Source organism: Melospiza melodia, chromosome Z (genome assembly GCF_035770615.1).
Source record: "Melospiza melodia melodia isolate bMelMel2 chromosome Z, bMelMel2.pri, whole genome shotgun sequence".
Taxonomy (NCBI): Eukaryota; Metazoa; Chordata; class Aves; order Passeriformes; family Passerellidae; genus Melospiza; species Melospiza melodia.
Genome location: NC_086226.1, coordinates 53,186,362 through 53,205,209, shown reverse-complemented (window position 1 = coordinate 53,205,209; position 18,848 = coordinate 53,186,362). Strand labels below are relative to the sequence as shown.

The window sequence follows — 18,848 nt, the reverse complement described above, 5'->3', positions numbered from 1 at the left end:
ATTTTAGGAGTTGATATTATACCTCCTAACCCCAAAGACAACAATAAAGAATCCCAGACTCACCACAATTAATTGATGTTTAGTAAAAATATTAACTGGAAAACAGATTGAAAATGGGCAATTTGTTCATAGGAACCTTTGGGGCCACAGTTTGGTCTATACCTCTGGAACCAGCAACAAGGACACAACTTTATTTGTGTTCCAGAAGAGCACAAAGACCTCAGAGAGGGTCAGTCACTGTACACACGGAAGAGACAGCAATCCTGTATCCAAATAGGCTGCAACCAAGGAAACAAGATAGGACACACAGACACAGCTGTGTATCCAATGGCTAGGGTGAATAGCCAGCAATGTTGGCAACAGCCAACACACAAACATTTGCTCTGAGTCCAGAAGAGCAGGGGACTGAACATGAGCTGCTCACTTCACCTGCAGCTATGCCCAGGGTGTTGCCATGCAGGAATAGAGCTCGTAAGTTTTGAATCTGAGTTCTGAGTCATGAGAGAGCTTCCAGATAAAAAAGTAATCTGAAATATAAATCTCAATTTGAAAAGTTAATTAGTATCAATTATCTTAGATTTTCCATGAAAGAACATATTTTTGATGAAACTTTGGGCTGCTTGAAGTGTTTCTTTTTTTGCTTGACTCTTTTTTTTTTGTTTTTAGATTTTTAACTGTCTGTAATAATTAATCAAAGAATCTCATGGGTTGGAAGGGGCCCGTGAGGTTCTCCAAGTTTAACTCTTGACTCTCAAACCTTGTTTCTAGGAGCGTTGTCTAAAAACTTCATGCAAATGCACAGGACTGGGGCCATGGCAATGTCCTTGGAGAACTTGCTCTCAGTGCTCAAACACCCTCTCAGTGAAAAACTGTTTCCTAACATACAGTCTGAACTTCCCTTCATTAGATTTAAGCCATTCCCTTGCATCCTGTCATCAAACAACAGGGAGGAGATCAGTCCCTACCACTCTACTTCCCAAGAAGAAAGAGAAGTTGTGAGAGCATTGAGGGGATTCCTTCTTCTAGCATCCTCAGCCATTCCTCCTAAATCATGCCCTTTCACCCTATTTGGTACTCTCCTCTGGACACAAAACCTCCCATTAGTCAAGGAAGTGTTGCAAAATGAAGCAAAAGACCAATAACAGAAAAACAATGATTCATCCATTGAGGATAGTAAATAGGACTATATGGCATACACACTGGGACTGAGCAGGTCAAACAGCTAATCTGGAACACAAACACTTTTTTTTCTGTAAGAAATGTCTTGCCACAAACCAACACCAATCACCAAGCAGAGATGCCTGGTAAAAGGCAGAAAAATATTTTCCTTAAGCTTCAAACCCATATATTTTGAAAAAATTCAGTAACATTCTTAAGGAAATTAACTATCTTATACTTTGTTATTCAATTGTGCTGCGGAAAGAAAAAGCAATAATGAAGGATTTCTACGTTTTGCTGAGCTGTAAGTAAGCTGAGAAATTGCCAGTCTGCTAAGAGAATTTGCACACAATGGAGAGGTGTCCCAATAAGATGAAGGGCCTACATCACACATTTTTTATGATTTTTAATAGAAATGAGATTGTCAAGAAGCACTTTAAAAGACAAGATTATTTTCTGAAAGATTCATTGAGACTGAGTCATTGACTCATAAAATCATAGAATGCTTTGAGTTGGAACAGATCTTGAAGATCATCTAGTTCAAACTCCTTCCCCTAGATACCTTTCCCTAGATAATTTCCCCTAGAACTGCTTCATCCAGCCTGACCTGAGACTGAAATGTTAATGACTCAAAAAACCAGGTATTGGCAAAAGCAGAAGGTGCTCTGTGAGGCCAGTTTGCTTCCCCAGCTGAAGGGGAGAAGGAGTTTTTGTGTGTTTTTAACAAGCTGGGTTTTGAGCCAGATAGGGAAGCAAGCCCTATCTGCAGATACTGCAGGGTGTGACAATACTTTTTTTATCGTGCTAATTTCTTTGTTTACACAATTGTCTCAGGTGTAAAAATCCCCAAGGTGTAAGGTCATTCGCATTCACATTCACACACAGGCCCGAGGATATTAATCCCTTCTGAGGGGCACAACTGGCTCAGCTATGAGGCAGAGGCAGCTTAGGAGGGGGTCCTAGGCCATCAAAGACCCCAGAAGCATTCCCAGAGTAATTTCTGGGGCCTTTGACCAGAGGACTGCTCATGATGCACAGTGTAACATCAGAGAGTGTACCTGCCTCCCCGCAGGGATGTTTGACAGCCCTTCTCTCCCATTCTCTTCACCCACCAAACTTCTTTCCAAAATAAACACCCCTTCACTCAATTATGATAATACATTCTTTTTATATGCAGATGAAGCATGTAAGAAGCATGAAGATGAGCTATGGATGCCAATATCCTGCAATCACACACATATTTTCATAAATGTGTCACTGTCTGTCTTAAAAGCAGTCTGCTTTTTCCTGGCCATCTCTGTATTGGAAAGCCATTGCAGGGTAGCCCACTCTTAACAGAGCCTCTTTAATTCCCCGTTACACTGCTTCCCTCCCTTGTTTTTTTTTGTGCTAGATTTATCTTTCAGCTGTAATACCATCACCCTTGATGAATAGACATTTGAAGTATTTTTAGATGCCATTTGTATCTGCTTTTGGTCTGCTACCCTGAAAGATTAAAAGGACATAGTCTTTCCTTATATGACATATTTTCCATCCTCTTGTTTTTCCAGTCTGCCTGGTAGGGTACACTCTTTTTCCAATCAGTTCCATTTTCAATTAAGATTTTTGAACACGGGTGACCAGGTTTGTACTCACTATTCTAGGCAAGGTCTCACCAGTGCCTTGTATAATGGTAGCAATACTTTCCTATTTCTGCAGCAAATGCCTCTCCAGACACATCCTATATCACATTTGTCTTTTTCATGGCTGTCTCCCACTGGCACATTGAGCCTACCTAGAACTCCTCGCTGCTTCTCCTCCTCTGTCATTTCCAGATGATGAGCACCTGTGAAGCTTGGTAAAGCAGAAGGGTCAGCTGCACAGAGGACTGCTCCTACTGCATCTCTTTATTTAAGACTGCTCAGAGAAAGGAGGAGGCATAAGTGAGTCTGTAACAGCTGTCACAGCAGTTGTTACAGCCAGCAAAATCCTGTGAATGCTTCCCATTCCCATTCACTGAGCAACCCCTGAGAGCAAGACCAAGCCACAAGCAAGAGCATCTCTGGAGCACCGAACACCAGCTTCACGAAGGTTCTCAGCAGGGGAAGAAAAAGTGAGAAAACATCATTGGAGTCACACACAACCTGCAAGGAACCCTAAAACTGATATGACATAGAGAAGCTATTCTAATTATTCTTAAAAGCTTGGATGAAAAAAGTATATTTGCAATGGAGGTGGGAATTTTTTTATTCAGGCAAAGATATGTGCATAGGTAAATAGGAGGATGACATTACCATTTCTTTAGAAAAAATATCTTCATTGAAATATTAACATCGCTGCTCATACGAGGTTATAAAATGAGCAGATTTTTATTTTTATAATATTGCTTCATGTGTTGGAGATGAGAAAGCCTGGTAACTATCCTCATTCCTTCAGCTGTTATTTTTTTGTTAGGTGGCCGGACGCACCATCCTTAATACCACAAGAGGATTCATGATTATTTATTCCAAAATGAGTGCAAATCAGACTTCATACCTAATACCTTGAAGCCATGCTGAAACACAAGACAGTCTATTATCTTTGCATCATGTATTTTTTCTTCCCACTTTAGCAGAAGACTGACAGTTTATAACACAGCAGTGTGAGTGCCTCATTTGCACATTTACAGTGCTTGATAGAGTTGAAATGCTTGATTCCCCAGAGGTTCTCCTTGTTCTTTTCCCAACAGAAAATGCCTCCTTAAATTTCAATACAGCTGTGACAAATTTTTCAAAATAATGGATAGCTAGCCTTTAGATAATGCCTTTCGTGAAGAAGAACATAAAAACATTTTACACTGGGCTCATGCAAATCATTTCACTAGGTGTCAGGCAGCACAGAGCACAGGCTGCAATCAGAAGCAGAGTAACCTATTCCACATTCCACCTCTTGCCCATGGTCCTAGGACCAGAGTTGTCCTTAATTACCATTACCGTTTTTCATCAAACATGTCCTAAATTACAGTAAAAAAAAAAAAAAATCAAGACAGAATTGCTTAAACCCCTTGAAGACGAACCTCTAAGCCGTACTGGACAGACAGCGAATTAAAACATGCAGCTGAAATTCCATATTGCTTTTGCTCAGGAAATGAGGTAACACCTTTGACCACCAAATCAAACTGTTTTCCCCCAATGTTAATAGCATTCTCTAAACCCTAACTTTTAATAGCAGCTGTGTCACCTATTCTCATTTATAGCATTACTGTAAATTGTGCTACAGCACACTTGTTATAAAATTCTTCAAGTATAATGACAACAACCAAAGAAAATTTCTTCTTCAAGCACTAGCATTGGGGTATTTTTTGAAGACAGGTTTGATTGAAAGGTAAAGATTATATTAAAATTCCTCCACCCCTTCTTTTATTTGAATATGAAAAGAAAGTGTAATACAGATGCTTACCTTGATATGACTTTAAAAGACAGTTTGGGTCAATATAATTACTGTAGAACAGCAGAATTGTTTTTTAAATCTTTAAATATTTGTACTTACTGATTTTACCCTTTAGATGCATTTTAGCATTCTGGGGTAATCAGCTAAATCCAAACCACAGACACAAATGTAACCACTAGATACTCCTTCCCCTAAATTTGTACACTGTGCATACGATATGACAGGTTGATCTCTCCCAAAACAAGGAAAGGTTTATTTCTGCAATGTTTTAGAATATAACCACGTGAGTCAAAGTGACCCCACAGAAGAGCTTCTTTGCACTCCATGGCAGGTTTATGGACATGTTGTAAATGTCAGACTACACCATTTTTAATAATAAAAAAAGACACTATAATACTGTTTCTTTGTAACTGGGACAGAAAATCATTTGGTTAGAGTTAGAACATTTATTGGTTTTGACATAAAAATTTCTTGCTGTGCAGTGGAAACGCTGTAGTCCAAATTCTGGAAGAAACGTGAAACCTCAAGGGCTATGTTCACTAACTCTTGGTTCAAAAGCAGACGTGGCAGGTGCATTATTTAAGAGCTTGTCAGAGATGATCTTCTACAGCACAGCACTCCAGGATCCATCTCCTGCTATGTCTGGGAAGGGGATTCTCCTGTAAATATATGGCAGAACTGGCTGGCTGCACATCAAGCCCAAACTGCTCATCCCTCTTCAACACCACTGTGGTCACTGCAAAATATTAGTATCAGAAAAGTTCTCCAGTACTGATGGCAACTACCCTCCTACATACCATACCATGTGAGAGCAGTTCTTTTGGATGAGCTATTCAGAGCAAAATTCAAAGTGGCATTCTTCTCAGTAGCTATACTTGATGTTCCAAAGTGTTCTTGTATTCCTGTCTGCAGTGTTAATTTTGTGCCACAAAGAAGTAGTGTATTCAATGTAAATGAGAAACACTGCAGACCAAGTTCTGCTTTAAATTTCTTGAGTCCTGCACATACAGAAACTGTATTTTATTTTATTTTTTCTATTTTATTTTATATTTTAATTTATTTTAATTTCCTTTCACAACACAAATCCTTGAGAAGCTAATCACATCAGGATTTCAGATGGAATGATCAGAAATAAATAGGGTAGTAACAGAAGAAGTATTTATTTATGCCAAGGCCCTAGCATGATTTTGTAGAATATTCTCCAGGCATATGTAGACCTGCATAGCTACCTTCCTGTTTCTCCCACACACCTATCAACATTTCAAGAAGGAATTTTATATGTGCTTCAGGTGCCAGAATTCAATGCAATACACAAAATCCAATTTAAACTATTCCAGCACAGACTTAAAATCCCTCATACATGAAAATCACGGCTGGTAAAGTAAATTTTATTTTCTTTTTATGTAATGGAGTAGCTTACAAAATAGGAGAGAGAAATCACTTTTGGCTAAAAACAGAGAAAAATAATCTAAAATTGCATATCTTTAGGAAACACTGGTTTTGATAGGAAGCGTTCCCATAAAGTGTGCGTATACTGGCCAGTCCGAAAATATATAAAAATTAAAAAGAAATATCTTTCTTAATGAATCACCATTGTAAATAATATTTGAGAAGGGAAGAATATAGAGAAAGAGATGGTTGTACCATCTTTGGAGTGTATTTGCCACAAGTCTGTAGCACAAAACACATCTTCATCATAACACTTTACACAAAACTGCTGTGAAGTTGCAAACAAAACTAACTAATGAAAAAAGAAGGTGACCCTATGTATGCATCACAGAAAAACAGAAAGTAGCTGTGCACCATCTCTCACTTGTGCTCAGTCCTGAAGGGGAAAAAATCAGCATGACTACACATTTAACTGCAGTAATCCTGGATTAAAGTATTTGATTCCCACACTGTTTACAAGCCACCAATACAAACATTAATAAGCAGATGTATGGCAGGCTGCTTCAGAAGTATATTACTTTGCTGTCAAAACTAGCTTTGTAACAAATTCAGGTGTATGCAATGTTTAATTCTTTTTGAAGGAATACTTTATATTAGATGTTTTAAGTTACCTCATGCCTGAACTACTACATAAAAACACGACATCCTCTCTGAACGTTAAGCAGGTGACTTCTCTCTTTTTAGTAAATGGTGCACACCTTAGCCTTTTATATTTTTGAATGGCTTTGAAAAGACAAGGTGTCTCCAATATGTTTATAACCAGTAAATTCTATTTCTTCTGACAAGAGTAAATATTAACAGAAGGTATCTGTACCATGTTTACTTTTATGGAGCATTATTGTATTAAGTAGCACAGAACCTTAGTGTAAGTGAAACATTACATTATTCTGGGGGAAATATGGTAAACACTTCACTGTTAACTCTAAGGAACTAATAGCTCTCAGAGCAACTTCCCTCTACATTCTCCTTCATCAACAAGCAATACCTAAAAATTCAGAGTACAAGTAAATGAATTTGTCAACTTACGTCTTGTTTTGACATTTCAAGAAAACCCAAAATATTTCTAAGCTTGGGTTCATGTACCTGCAGCCACCACAGACTGGCATATCATGAAAGGTTTGCATGCTTGGGGATTTCGACCATGCACAGCATCATTTCAGAAATGGGTTACAGAACAACAAAATTCAAATTTTCCTTTGGATTTTTTCCATTTCCTTTTTTTCCTGTTACAGATAGCGTAACTCCTCCCTCTATCACCCCTCCCAGCAGTGCATTGCTTAATTTTTCCTAGCTCACTTTAACTTGTGTTTATTACTTTCATGGAAGCTGGCCTACATCCTTGATTGAAACCCAAAAGTCAGTGAGAGAACTCTGTCTGTGAGCATGAACAGACTTTAGGTCTGGATGAGGAAACCCTGGTGTGATGCTGCAGTGCAACATCCCTCCCAAATCCTGCTGAGCTCCACATACTCACTGGGCATGTGGGTAGTAATGGCCCTCAATTTCACTCTCTCCCAAGGTATGGGATAAATATGTCAGATAGGAAACCACAAAACCGGGAAGAGGCAAACTCTTAGGTGACAGGAGAAGTCTGATGCCTCCAAGTGTTCAGAATCAGTGCAGTCAGGTAACCTGAGAAACTGTAAATTCATAGGTTTCACTATCTCAGCTGAAACTCTACATTGTGCTTCAGTGGCAAAGCCACAAGTATCTGTAGTGGTATGTTCTGTGACTCAAAAGCTGCACGTGTGACTGAGATTATCACAAACATGACAATGAGGGAGGGGGAAAAAAAAAGAAAAATCAGCTTAGAAGTTACTTATGTTTAATGCTTAAAAGTCTGAATGCACAAACAATAATCTACCATTATAGAAGTACTGGTGGCCAATACAATGCATTAGAACTATGTACAATGACACAGTTTAGTATCAAAATCTTTCTACAATGTAGAGTATTACGAAACTGTTAATGACATCAAACACTAAGCACTTAAGACACCATTTTTTGCTACCACATTTGGAACTTCAATAAACAGTCCATTTTAACTTGCAGCATCAATCCATTTCTAGTATGAAATTAAGTAATTTTCTACTTATACAATAAGATTTATCTACACGGGTCTCTTGATTTTGATCCATAGCAGCAAAGGCACTGTACATCAGCAGATCCACAGACTTAAAGATTTCTTTTTTAAAGCATTCAAAAAAAAAAAAAAAAAAGTCACAGATCATAGTTTAACAGCAACAACAACAACATAAAAAGATAACACGTTGTCTCTGGCACAATGGCTCAGTCTGCGTCCATCTTAGGGACATCCAATCAAGACTTGGATTGAACTGCTGGCGAACAAAGCAAGTCCTTATCCCAATGAGAATCCATTCCTTTTTGTATGTTGGAATGAGTACTCTTGTAAATCCTACCTCAGAGGTCATTGCTTTTGTAGTTTGTATATTGGTAGGCATCCATTCTTATTTCAGTGCAGTTTCCAAAGAACATATCAAATATTTTTCATAATCTCTTGTAATTGAAAAATTGCCCAAAGACACATATCCCCATTTTCAAGGAAACATTGCAAAAGTTTCCAGAAGTAACAAAGGTGATTCTTTGAGGCAACTTATTGTACTCTCTACAATATAACAAAGAGAGGTGTTTATATTAAAAAACCTAGCTTGACACCAAAATGTTTTATGTTTATCAACAGAAGAGCATTGAGAACAAATCTGTACACAAGATGCTATATTAACATTGCAAATATATAAATTAGCACATTCTTACTTAAAGTGAATTTAATTTAGATGTGAACTGAATTTGCCATTCATCACAGGCATGTAGATCACTGGCTACAGTTTGCAATTTCCTAAGTTTCCAAGACTGTCTAAAATAGTTAAGATACAGCATCTTCCCACCAAATAATTATACTGTAATAACACTTAGAGGTCTCATCCAAGAACAGGACTAAAAAATATAACAAAGTTCATTTTTTTAAATAGAAACTACAAGTCTATTTAGTGTAATTTTAACTATCTCCTGAACATCCTTCTCCAAGATCCCCAATTTATCCACCTGCAAAAACACAAGTATATGATGCATCTTTCAAACTAAAGCCGGACCAGACAGCTTTATTTAGTCAGCTCATTGTTAGAAAGCCTTCTTTAAACAAAATAAATACCTTACAGCTATAATACATAATTAAAGAGTCAAGGTCACCATTATGTATGCTTATTCCATCTTCTTCCAAGTAGATATCTGACAATTTGGTATCACAAGTTCTTAATGAACATTCACAAATCAATAGCAAGTTAAGAAGGTAAAAATAAATTCTACAACTGTGATGAGCATTTAAGTTTTCTGTTAGAAAGGAAAAAAAAAAAAAAGGAATATACAGCAAAGTGCTAGGAGAAGGAGTTCTGTCTGCATTCAGATTTGTCTCTAATAAATAACTTCATAGACTGTAGCTTTCTTGTCCCCAGAGCCAGTGACAATGTATTTGTCATCCACAGAGATATCACAGCTAAGCACAGATGAGGATTCTTTGGACTACAAGAAAAGAGAAAAGGAAAAAGAAAATTACGTCTTTCCAATTCTTCAATCATGAAGGGCTTGAAGATTAATTGGAAGAATTTATAGATAGGGAATACCTGAAAATCTCATTAAAGTATCAGCATCATAATGTCAAAATTTTTTAAATACTTTTGTTCCACAGAAAGATCTATTTTAAAATAAAGAGTAGTAGAAAGGGGAGTGCATATTATGGACCTACAGGTAATCTATCAATCAAACAAATAGAAGTAGTCCTTTCTATATACTTTACAAGGAATGAGCATTTATTGATATTTTATGCATGCCATTTGCATAAAAATGAATGAAAACCCATCTTCTTCCCCTTTCTTTTGTTGTAAACAAGAAATTCACACAGAGAAACACTTCAAAGACCTACCCGCCCATAGGTATGAAACAAAGAGACTCCACAGAAATAACTGTATCCCCTCTCACTGCTTCCCCAACACAAGAACCCAAAAGCTTTGCACAAAGGAATTTACATTATCACAGAGGATGCAAGTAGGAAAAGACCCTTTGGTGGAACAGGATACACAACAGGTGTGTAGGAGCTGGAGGGGACACAGGATACAGCAGGTTGCTGTAGCTCTGTCTCTTCTGGCTTTGCTGTCTGTTCTAAGATTAAGTGTATGCATTGCCACATTCACCTTGCCGTTTCAGTTCACGTTTTCTTTACATTTTATACGTTCACATAATTTTCTGCCTGTTACCGCAAGAGCCAAACACTTTCCCAGTCATGCTGTGTTTTGGCAAGGACACCTCTGTTCACTGCACTAGAAGTTTACTTATCTACTCCTCAGTAAGAAAGCTGTACTGGAGTTTTGAACACCATTTTCAAGAGGGATATGCTCTTGTTAGGATGATTAGAAATGAATAGCCTCTATGAGGAAAACGTAGACCCTACCTTTCTCATGTCAAGGTAAACAGCACTGTCTCCAAAAGTGGAGACATGGCAGGCATCCCAACACATGAGACTAGTCATTTAAACCATTTAACTGTTAAATTCAATAAAAATATTCCCAACCTAGAAGTACCTGCAGGTGAAATAATAGAAAGACATGCCAAAAATCCCACTTTCTATAGTGGCACTGAAATGCCATTAAAACTGGGCACAGAGGGACTATAGATAGGCTACATCTTCCATTACACTTCAGTGGGACCCTCTGTATCTCTTCAGTTTTCAGCTCAGGAGTCTGCTGGTCCAATCCATTAATACATCTCATCCAAGAAAAACACACATGTTGAATATGACTTCCACTGGTTTAGTTATACTTTGGACCTCCAGTGGCTGTTCACCTAACGACATGACTTGGGTTATTGTATTCCACCAATATGCAGAAGAAGGTGAGAAAGAAGGGTATTAAGAACAATTTTAGACTAAAGGGCTACTTTACTGAAAGAGTTGAATTAGTGAAATAGTAGAAAGGACAAAATTATTTCTTTCCCTAATTAAAAATTCTTTAAGGACTACAGTAATTAGCTGCATTTCCACCTGAAAACTCCTTAGCCTACTGACACACCTAAGATGTGCAGCTCTACTGCACTGTGATGTCTGTGAGAAACAGCTTCTAGAAGATTATTACCTGGAATATACTGGCTCCATAAGGTGTTCTCCAAGCATTAAGAAGATTATCTTTTCCAGTGCTTACAAACCATTTGCCTGCAACAGATTGTTTAAATGTTATTGCTGCATTTTGTTTTCAAGGAATACGTCTCCAGAATCAGAGGATCATAACAAAGCATTCACACATATCCAAAGAACAGTAACATTTTCATCTGGTTGCAGTACGATGTTCCATCACTAAACAGGCAGTACATAAAAAAAGGCAGACAGATAGAATTTCTAAAATAGCCTTAATATTTAAATTTAATACCAAATTTTTAACTATACTCTGTTGTTTAATAACTACATAACACTTTCATTTAAAGGTAACCTTGAATCAGTTTCTTGTGAAGGAAAAAACTGATTTAGAATGATTTGCTTACCACAGTGAGCAAACTTGAGTGACAACACACAGCTCTCATGAAGATGCAGCTGATATTTGTCCGGCTTAGTAACATGCAGCACCTCGACATTGCTGTTCTCCATTCCTACTGCCAACCACTCACCAGTTGGACAATAGCCCAGTGAGAAGATCTGTAATTAGCACAGCACATGCTTCAATCAGTAAAGGAATGAGCTTGAGATATTCAAAACTGACCCTTGCTACTCTGTTAGCACTATGCAAACTCACTTTTTCAGTCTACTGCAGTTTTAAAAACATGATAATCCAATTACTACAGCAATCAAGATAAATTAGTTAATGCAAACACAGCTGCAAATCTATGCTATTAAATGTTATTAAAACTGCAATGGTGAAGTACTGAATGAAACAATGAAAGCTAATGTCCAACTTATCTGACAGTATTTAGAAATATTTTTGCAAAACAGTTTTGAACCTGAATCTACGGAAATGGGAAGAGATTGCAGAGAGGAATATTTTAATCTGGCACTTGTTTTATAAAACTGAATCTTGGTTACTCCCATGGGAGAGGCACTAATCTGTCAAAGTCATAATCCAGATCGACACTTAGCTGCCACAAGAAAAAAACCCAAAGAACAAAAACTACAGTATGGAATATGAGATTAACTGAAAAATTCTTTGGAATTCTCTTTGAGATTGCTTTTTTGCTTATAAAGGAGAAAAAAAATAATTTAAAAAGTGCTTGCTTGTATTCAAAAACCATGAGAAAATTTTGTTAACATGCCAAAAGTTCTGAGACTGAACCTGTGATGTGAAGTCATGTTGCTGTAGCTGTCTCCCTTCTCTGAGATCCCAGGATCTGACTGTATTGTCCAGACCTCCTGTCCATAATTTGGTGCCATCATTAGAAATGTCAATACAGCTCGCTCCATCTGTGTGGCCCTGAAATTGCCTGAAAATATTAAAAGAAGATCAGCAAATTCTGAGCAAAAATAGAAATGCCTTCTTTCAGTCCCTGAGTTGTAACTTAGATTCCAATAGCAATCCCCGATGAATACAAACTCTAAGACAATCATGTGAGTTTTTTGATGAATTGATGGTACAATCAAGCCAGACAACTAATGTGATTTCAAAAAAAACACTTTAAGAGTCAGGTACTCTGCAAATTTTTGCTGCTGGCTGTGTGATACCCACTAGTCAACTTAAAATAGTCATTCCCCCCAGAAGACTGTAGCATGATCAGCAAAATTACCTTAGTTTAAGAAAAACGTGCAGGCCATTGAAGTTAAAAAAAGAGCAGTCTAAATGGTAACATCAGGTAATTAAAGCTTGACTTTCATGCAACACTGATATTACATGCAACAACATATACACAGTGCAGTGCACAGAGAATCTCTGTGTGGCCAGCTCTTAACATACTGTCTATCAGTGTCGAGAACCAATCCTTACTCCTGAGGGGCTAAGTCTGTAGTGCAGTAATTTACACATATCTTTACCCAAGACATATTCACTGGTTCTCTGATTAAAGAAATTAGTGTGAGAGCAGCGTACTGCATGGAAACAGAAAAAAATAATTTGTTCAAGGAATCTACAGCAGTACTGACACCAACAGATATTTAGGGAATTAGTTATGGGCTGATCAAAAGCCTGGAACTATGGAACTCTCAAAACCTATAAATAATCCTATAGACTTTTGTCAAGGTATTACCATGGCTATGCTGAACAACGAAATACTGGAAGCATCTATGCATGGAGAAAATAGAATACATAATGTGCAAAAGCACATTTATGGCTGTGCCGTAATAATTCTCCACAACCTGATGATCCAGTTTGGCCGACCTACCTTACTAAAGTCTGGTTATGCAGATCCCACACTGCAATGTTGCCATCACTACAGCAAGAGAAGCAGACCTTGGAATCAGGGCTGATAGCTAGGGCATAGCAAGCTGGAGCAGAAGATGTCAGCTCTGCTTTGATGCGAGGAGTTGGAGCTGCCAGGTCCCAAATGGATAACGTGCTGGCTTCCCCGCCAACGATGAGGGTGCGGCCGTCAGGGAGCAATCTGCAGGAACGGATGTAGTTGTCTCTGTTCTGTGGAGACAGAAGCCATCAAGAGATTACTCATGAGGAAAGAAAACAGCATTAACATGAGAGCAAAAATCCATAAAAGTATTGTATTCCCTCCTGGTTTTAATGAGCCATTTATACTTATGACAATGATAAAGTGTATTAATGCCAGAAAATTACATGACATTAGGGAAGTACTTCAACTTGATCTACAAAATTCAGTAGTGAGAGATATTTAATCTTAATTAGCATCAAAATGCAAAGACCTGAACCCAGCCCAAAACAATTCAGGATAGCTGAATTTGACAGCTGGTTTAGAAAGTTGTATTTTCATACTCTGTTTATTTCAGCACATTAACCTCTCAGCATGGGGGAGTACCAAATTCCCTGCACACTTTCCCCCTTCCCATTCCAGTGAGACTTGCTGCCACCATCTAGGAGATGTCAGAGGAAAATATTTAGGCAATTTTCTTCACTTGTGTAGCAACTTGTGTAGCAATTAATTATAAGTCTACACGTGCTACACAGTTCTCATTTTACTGCCTCTGTAACAAACAGCAGCATCTTAGCAAGAACTGGTAAATGACAAGAGAAAAGCTGCTAACAATAGTTCATCTTGTTAGGACATTCAAATAATTTGTGAATAGCACTCATGGATATTTTTAATTGCCACATTAAGACAGGTCAATGCATTCGTACACAGACACAGATACAAAATACGTGACAGAATCCCCAAATAGTCTCAGAGAATACAGCTGCAAGACAGCAATTTTTAGCATGATCGGGTATCAACAAGCTGTAAGATTGCCAGCAAATGTCAAAGTTTATAAACAATATTTGCTGTGCTGTCTTTGATCTTTCCTCCCACCACAATTTTAGGATATTAAAAATGTTTTGATTCTTTGCAGGGGAAAAAACCCACAAGTATGGTGAGGAACATACTTCAACCTCAGTTCTAATAGAAACAACAAAATTACAAATGCAATACCGGCCTGTGATACCATGACAGAAATCAAATACCCAGTTGCCCTTTATATCCTAGTGCTATCACTGCAATCTTAACACAACGTCCTATCTTCTTTCACTGTCGTATGCTGCAGTTCACCTACCAGGCAGTCCAGCTGAGAGACGGGGCTCTTGTTGCCAGGGTGGCTGATGTCCCAAACCTTGACACACCCCTTCCCACCCGTGTACACGTGTCTCGTGGGGTTGCTGATGGTAACTGCACACACAACTTCCCCGTGGTTCAGGGTGTTGATCTGACGGGCGTGGCGAGGGATTCCTGGACCGATGAGGGCATCAGGAGGGAAAGGAACTGGCTGCATCTGACCATCTGCACTTACATGAAATGAGTATGCTCTGAGGGGAAAAAAATTAAGGAGAAGATTTAAAGAGTTTTACTTCAAGGCTGTTTAGGAAAACAGAATCAAAGATGTGCTTCCCCCGGCAGGTATTCAGGTTGTGCCCTCAGCTCAATTTTTTTCACAGATATTTCACAGAATATTCTGAGCTGGAAGGGACCCTCAAGGATCATCGAGTCTGACCCTTAAGTGAATGGCCATAGGGGGACTGAACACATCACCTTGGTGTTATTAGCACCATGCGTTACTCAACTGGACACATATCAGATATTTTAATCACATAAGGAAAAAGCATTTATTTATCTGTAGCATGACCCTCCAAGCACATAGGCGCTCAGCTTTTAATGTGGAAAGTCAAGCACCAGTCAAATGAGCTTTTACAACTCACATTATGATGATTTCTGGCATGAGTGAGGCTATATGACACCGCTCTTAACTTTGGATGGGGATATCACAGCACGCAGAGAAGGGAAGGAAGGTTGGGTCAGGGCCCTCTGGAAGACAGAAATAGTTGGCTGGTTGCTGCCAGAGCACGGTGGGTAGCTGCGTGCCAGGGGACATTTGGCTGCTCGCTTTACTGACTCGTGTGTGGCAGCTTCAGCTGAACTGCTGCCAATCTGTCCTGAATGTACTGTGGGCCCCAGGCCCCTTGAGCAAAACTGCTCAGCACTGTACCTAAGGGTGCAGTGAAACTGCCACCAACACTGAGGAGTTAAGTCCTCAAGGCATGGTTGCTGACAGCTGACATGTCAGACCAGCTAAAATGCACTGCAATGGAATTTTTTGTTTTGTGGCTTGTTTTGGGTTTGGGCTTTTTGGTTTGGTTTTTTTTTTTGTTGTTGTTGTTGGTTTTTTTTTTTGTTTGTTTGTTTTTGTTTTTTTTTGGTTTTTTTTTGTTTTTTTTTGTTTTTTTTTTTTTTTTGTGGACTCAACACAACTGCTACAAATCCCAATTTCTCTTGCCAAAATCAGACTTCTCACTGAGAAAAAATCTGTTCTGTGATTGCCACTTATGCCACCTGTGAATAACCTATCAACAGCTTTATCTCAAAGTATATTCCAGGGAGAACAGTTAGGTTGTGAAATTGCCTTGTTCTGAGATGTTATCTGATACAGCACATCTATTACAAGAGCACAAAATTTTTAAGAGGGTTAACCTATACATATCAAGATATGCTCAATGGAAGGCTTTCCTTTTCTTAGACCTAAAATTTCATCATAACGCTTGTAAAAAATCCATTGTCAGAATGGTGGAATGAGAAGACCTCACAAAGAAATTGTTTTATGAGAATACTTTGTAAGTTTACTTCCTTAATTGATAATACAAAGTGACTAAAGAAGGCAGTATTTACAATTAAACTACTGAATTTGTCATTTAAGATTCACAAGGCACTAGATCAATAATTTTCAGAGAAACAAAATGCATTAGCTATATACTTTTATATAGTATCTTTCAGTATTTATATACTGTAAAATGCTGAGGAGTTGATACAACACTGAAGTGAAAAGAGAGTTATTAGGGGCCAGATCCCAAATGTACCATATGCTGCCCATTTCATTTCAGGACACTAAACAGTGCAGAGAATTTACATAAATTTCCCTCTAAAGTAAAAATGGAGTAGATGAGAAAATAACAATCCTGGAAGATGTGACAACTATCACACTCAGGACAGAGAAAAGTCAATATAATCATGCTGAAAGAACCACAGATTTTAAAAGTTTCAAGCCCTCTGGTAGAGAAATGACAGCTATATTTAAACGTTTAAATAGACATCAACAGAGCAACAACATTTAAAAATCTTGGAGATAAACCAGAATTGAAGTGATTTGATTTCAGTTTGCCTCATGTTTTATTCCTCTCAATTTTAACAGAAGAAAGATGTGAGCAGGGACGTCTCTGAACCCCTGCAATTGCCATTTCTCTCACCACAGCAAGCAAAGTCTAGTAGATCTAGAGACACTTCTTTCCAGGTGACTGACTCCATCAGGGATGAACTTAAACCCAGTGAGCATTTGAACATAACATCAATACATTTCTTAGAGCCCACTGTATATAATGGATGAAGATCTGTGCCCCAAAGAATTTTTAATGCAAGCAGCTGGTCTGCAAGCTGCTGTACATCAATTTCCATACCTAACAGGGTGGCACAACTAGCAGAAAAGTACATTAAGGTGGTTACCAGTGTGTGACGCCTGAGTGATCTGGACCTGGCTCATGATTTGTGTGACATGGGTACACCAGGAGCTATGGGCACCAGACCTGACCACTCGTCACCGTATGTTGTTGATCCTGTGTGTCTGCAGGCTCACTGGCAGGTAAGCATATGCATTTACTCACACAAATCCAGGTGTATGGCTAATCTTAACCACACCTACGCAAAAGCATTCACATGTAAAAGAGCTTTAGAAGGACTGGCACCAACACTCCTTGACTACCAAACTTTCCAGTTTGAACAGATCAGAGTCTCCCAGAAATGTGACGAGGAAGGAGAACTGGATGAAATCTGGACCAATATGATCCCAGTTTGTATACCTGCTTTGGTTAGTTTTTCTCCTCTCTACCTCAAGAGGAATGTGAGCTGAGAGTTCTTTATCTCTATAATCTTTCTTCCAAGGCTCACAACACGAAAAGCCTGCTACAGCAGGTCACACTATACAGGTCAGTTTCATCAAGGATGAATCTCAATATTATCATAAAATAATTCTTTCCAGTATTTCCAATCAAAAAAACATTTCAGTATTCCTTTCTCTGCACACAGCTGCTAAGCTTGCAAGTAATTGCAAGGCTTTTGTGAACAAAGAAATATTTTTTTAAACTGGGAAGCAGAGTACAGTAGAGATGGAAAGCTGGGATCTCATTCCAGCTTGCATTTCCATAAACAACCAAACAGTCAAATTTGAAGTTCACCTCCTTTTTCCATTTATTTCTGTCTCCTCTACTTTGTATCACCCAGTCCATGTCAACTGCTATTAGTCTTCAAAACAAATTCACAAATGCAACTTTAAGATTACACAGTGATTCTCCTGCTCTTGCTGAATAGCTATACTTATTTCTATTCACACAATAGTTTTCAGTAGCTAAGGGGAATTCCAACCAGCAAGGGAACATGACTTCCAACAGATGACTGACTTTTAAAGCTGAATGTTTGATACTCACGGTTTTCCTCCTGGGATGCCTGTGAGATTAGGAGGGATGCCTGGGACTCGCATGTGATGATGTGGATCAAAACCAACCTGTAGTTTTCCCCAAGCAAAACAAAAAAGGTGTATTAAAGTAGGAGTTAGGCAAAGGAAGACTGTTTAATTCATGTTCTCCATAGCATACTCCCCAAACCACAAAATGAGTGAAGCAGAGTTAACCCCACAGGCCTTGTATTTAATACAAACAGCTCTCAACACTAAATGCACTAACGGCAAACACTTACCACGGGAGATCGCCCGTAAGCTGCTGCTGCTGCTGCGGCGGCAGCTGCTGCGCTCATTTGAGGGGAAATATTGTGTAGACCAGCATAGGCAGCTCCAGGGCTGGTCAGCTCCCCGTTCATACCAGCATGTGGCACAATACCAAATGGAGTAGGGTAAGGACACGGTACTGCCATAGGTGTCCTTAAACCTGAAGCTATAAGAAGGGGGGGGGAAAGTGAGAAGTCACAAAGGCATTCTAGAGCCACCACATGAAAACATGAGTTTGGAAAACTGCAAAATACCTCACAAATAACCCAAACCAACCAGCCAGTCAGCCAAGGAAAGCCACTTAACACTTTTACATTGCTGAAGAACCAGCTCAGCACCCAGTTTAAGCATCTGTACTGCACTGACTTGCCATTAGAGATTTAAAGGGAATCTGACAAGGCCAGACTGCTTCACGCCACCAAAATACATG

The 18,848-nt window shown here is 38.7% G+C and overlaps 1 protein-coding gene across 4 annotated transcripts in view; it reads right to left on the bottom strand.

Annotated features, from left to right (window-relative positions):
• Positions 1–7,823: 7,823 nt before the first annotated feature.
• The window catches only part of LOC134431707 (transducin-like enhancer protein 4), a 98,109-nt gene continuing 87,084 nt past the window's right edge, over positions 7,824–18,848 (bottom strand). For all 4 annotated transcript variants that reach the window (XM_063179836.1, XM_063179838.1, XM_063179837.1 and 1 more), the window contains 8 exons: positions 18,391–18,584; positions 18,123–18,199; positions 14,714–14,963; positions 13,381–13,628; positions 12,342–12,489; positions 11,560–11,710; positions 11,157–11,233; positions 7,824–9,552 (listed from right to left, as the gene is read on the bottom strand). In XM_063179836.1, the coding sequence (XP_063035906.1) occupies positions 9,445–9,552; positions 11,157–11,233; positions 11,560–11,710; positions 12,342–12,489; positions 13,381–13,628; positions 14,714–14,963; positions 18,123–18,199; positions 18,391–18,584 (1,253 nt within the window). In that variant the 3' untranslated portion in view covers positions 7,824–9,444. The remainder of the gene's footprint in view (positions 9,553–11,156; positions 11,234–11,559; positions 11,711–12,341; positions 12,490–13,380; positions 13,629–14,713; positions 14,964–18,122; positions 18,200–18,390; positions 18,585–18,848) is intronic.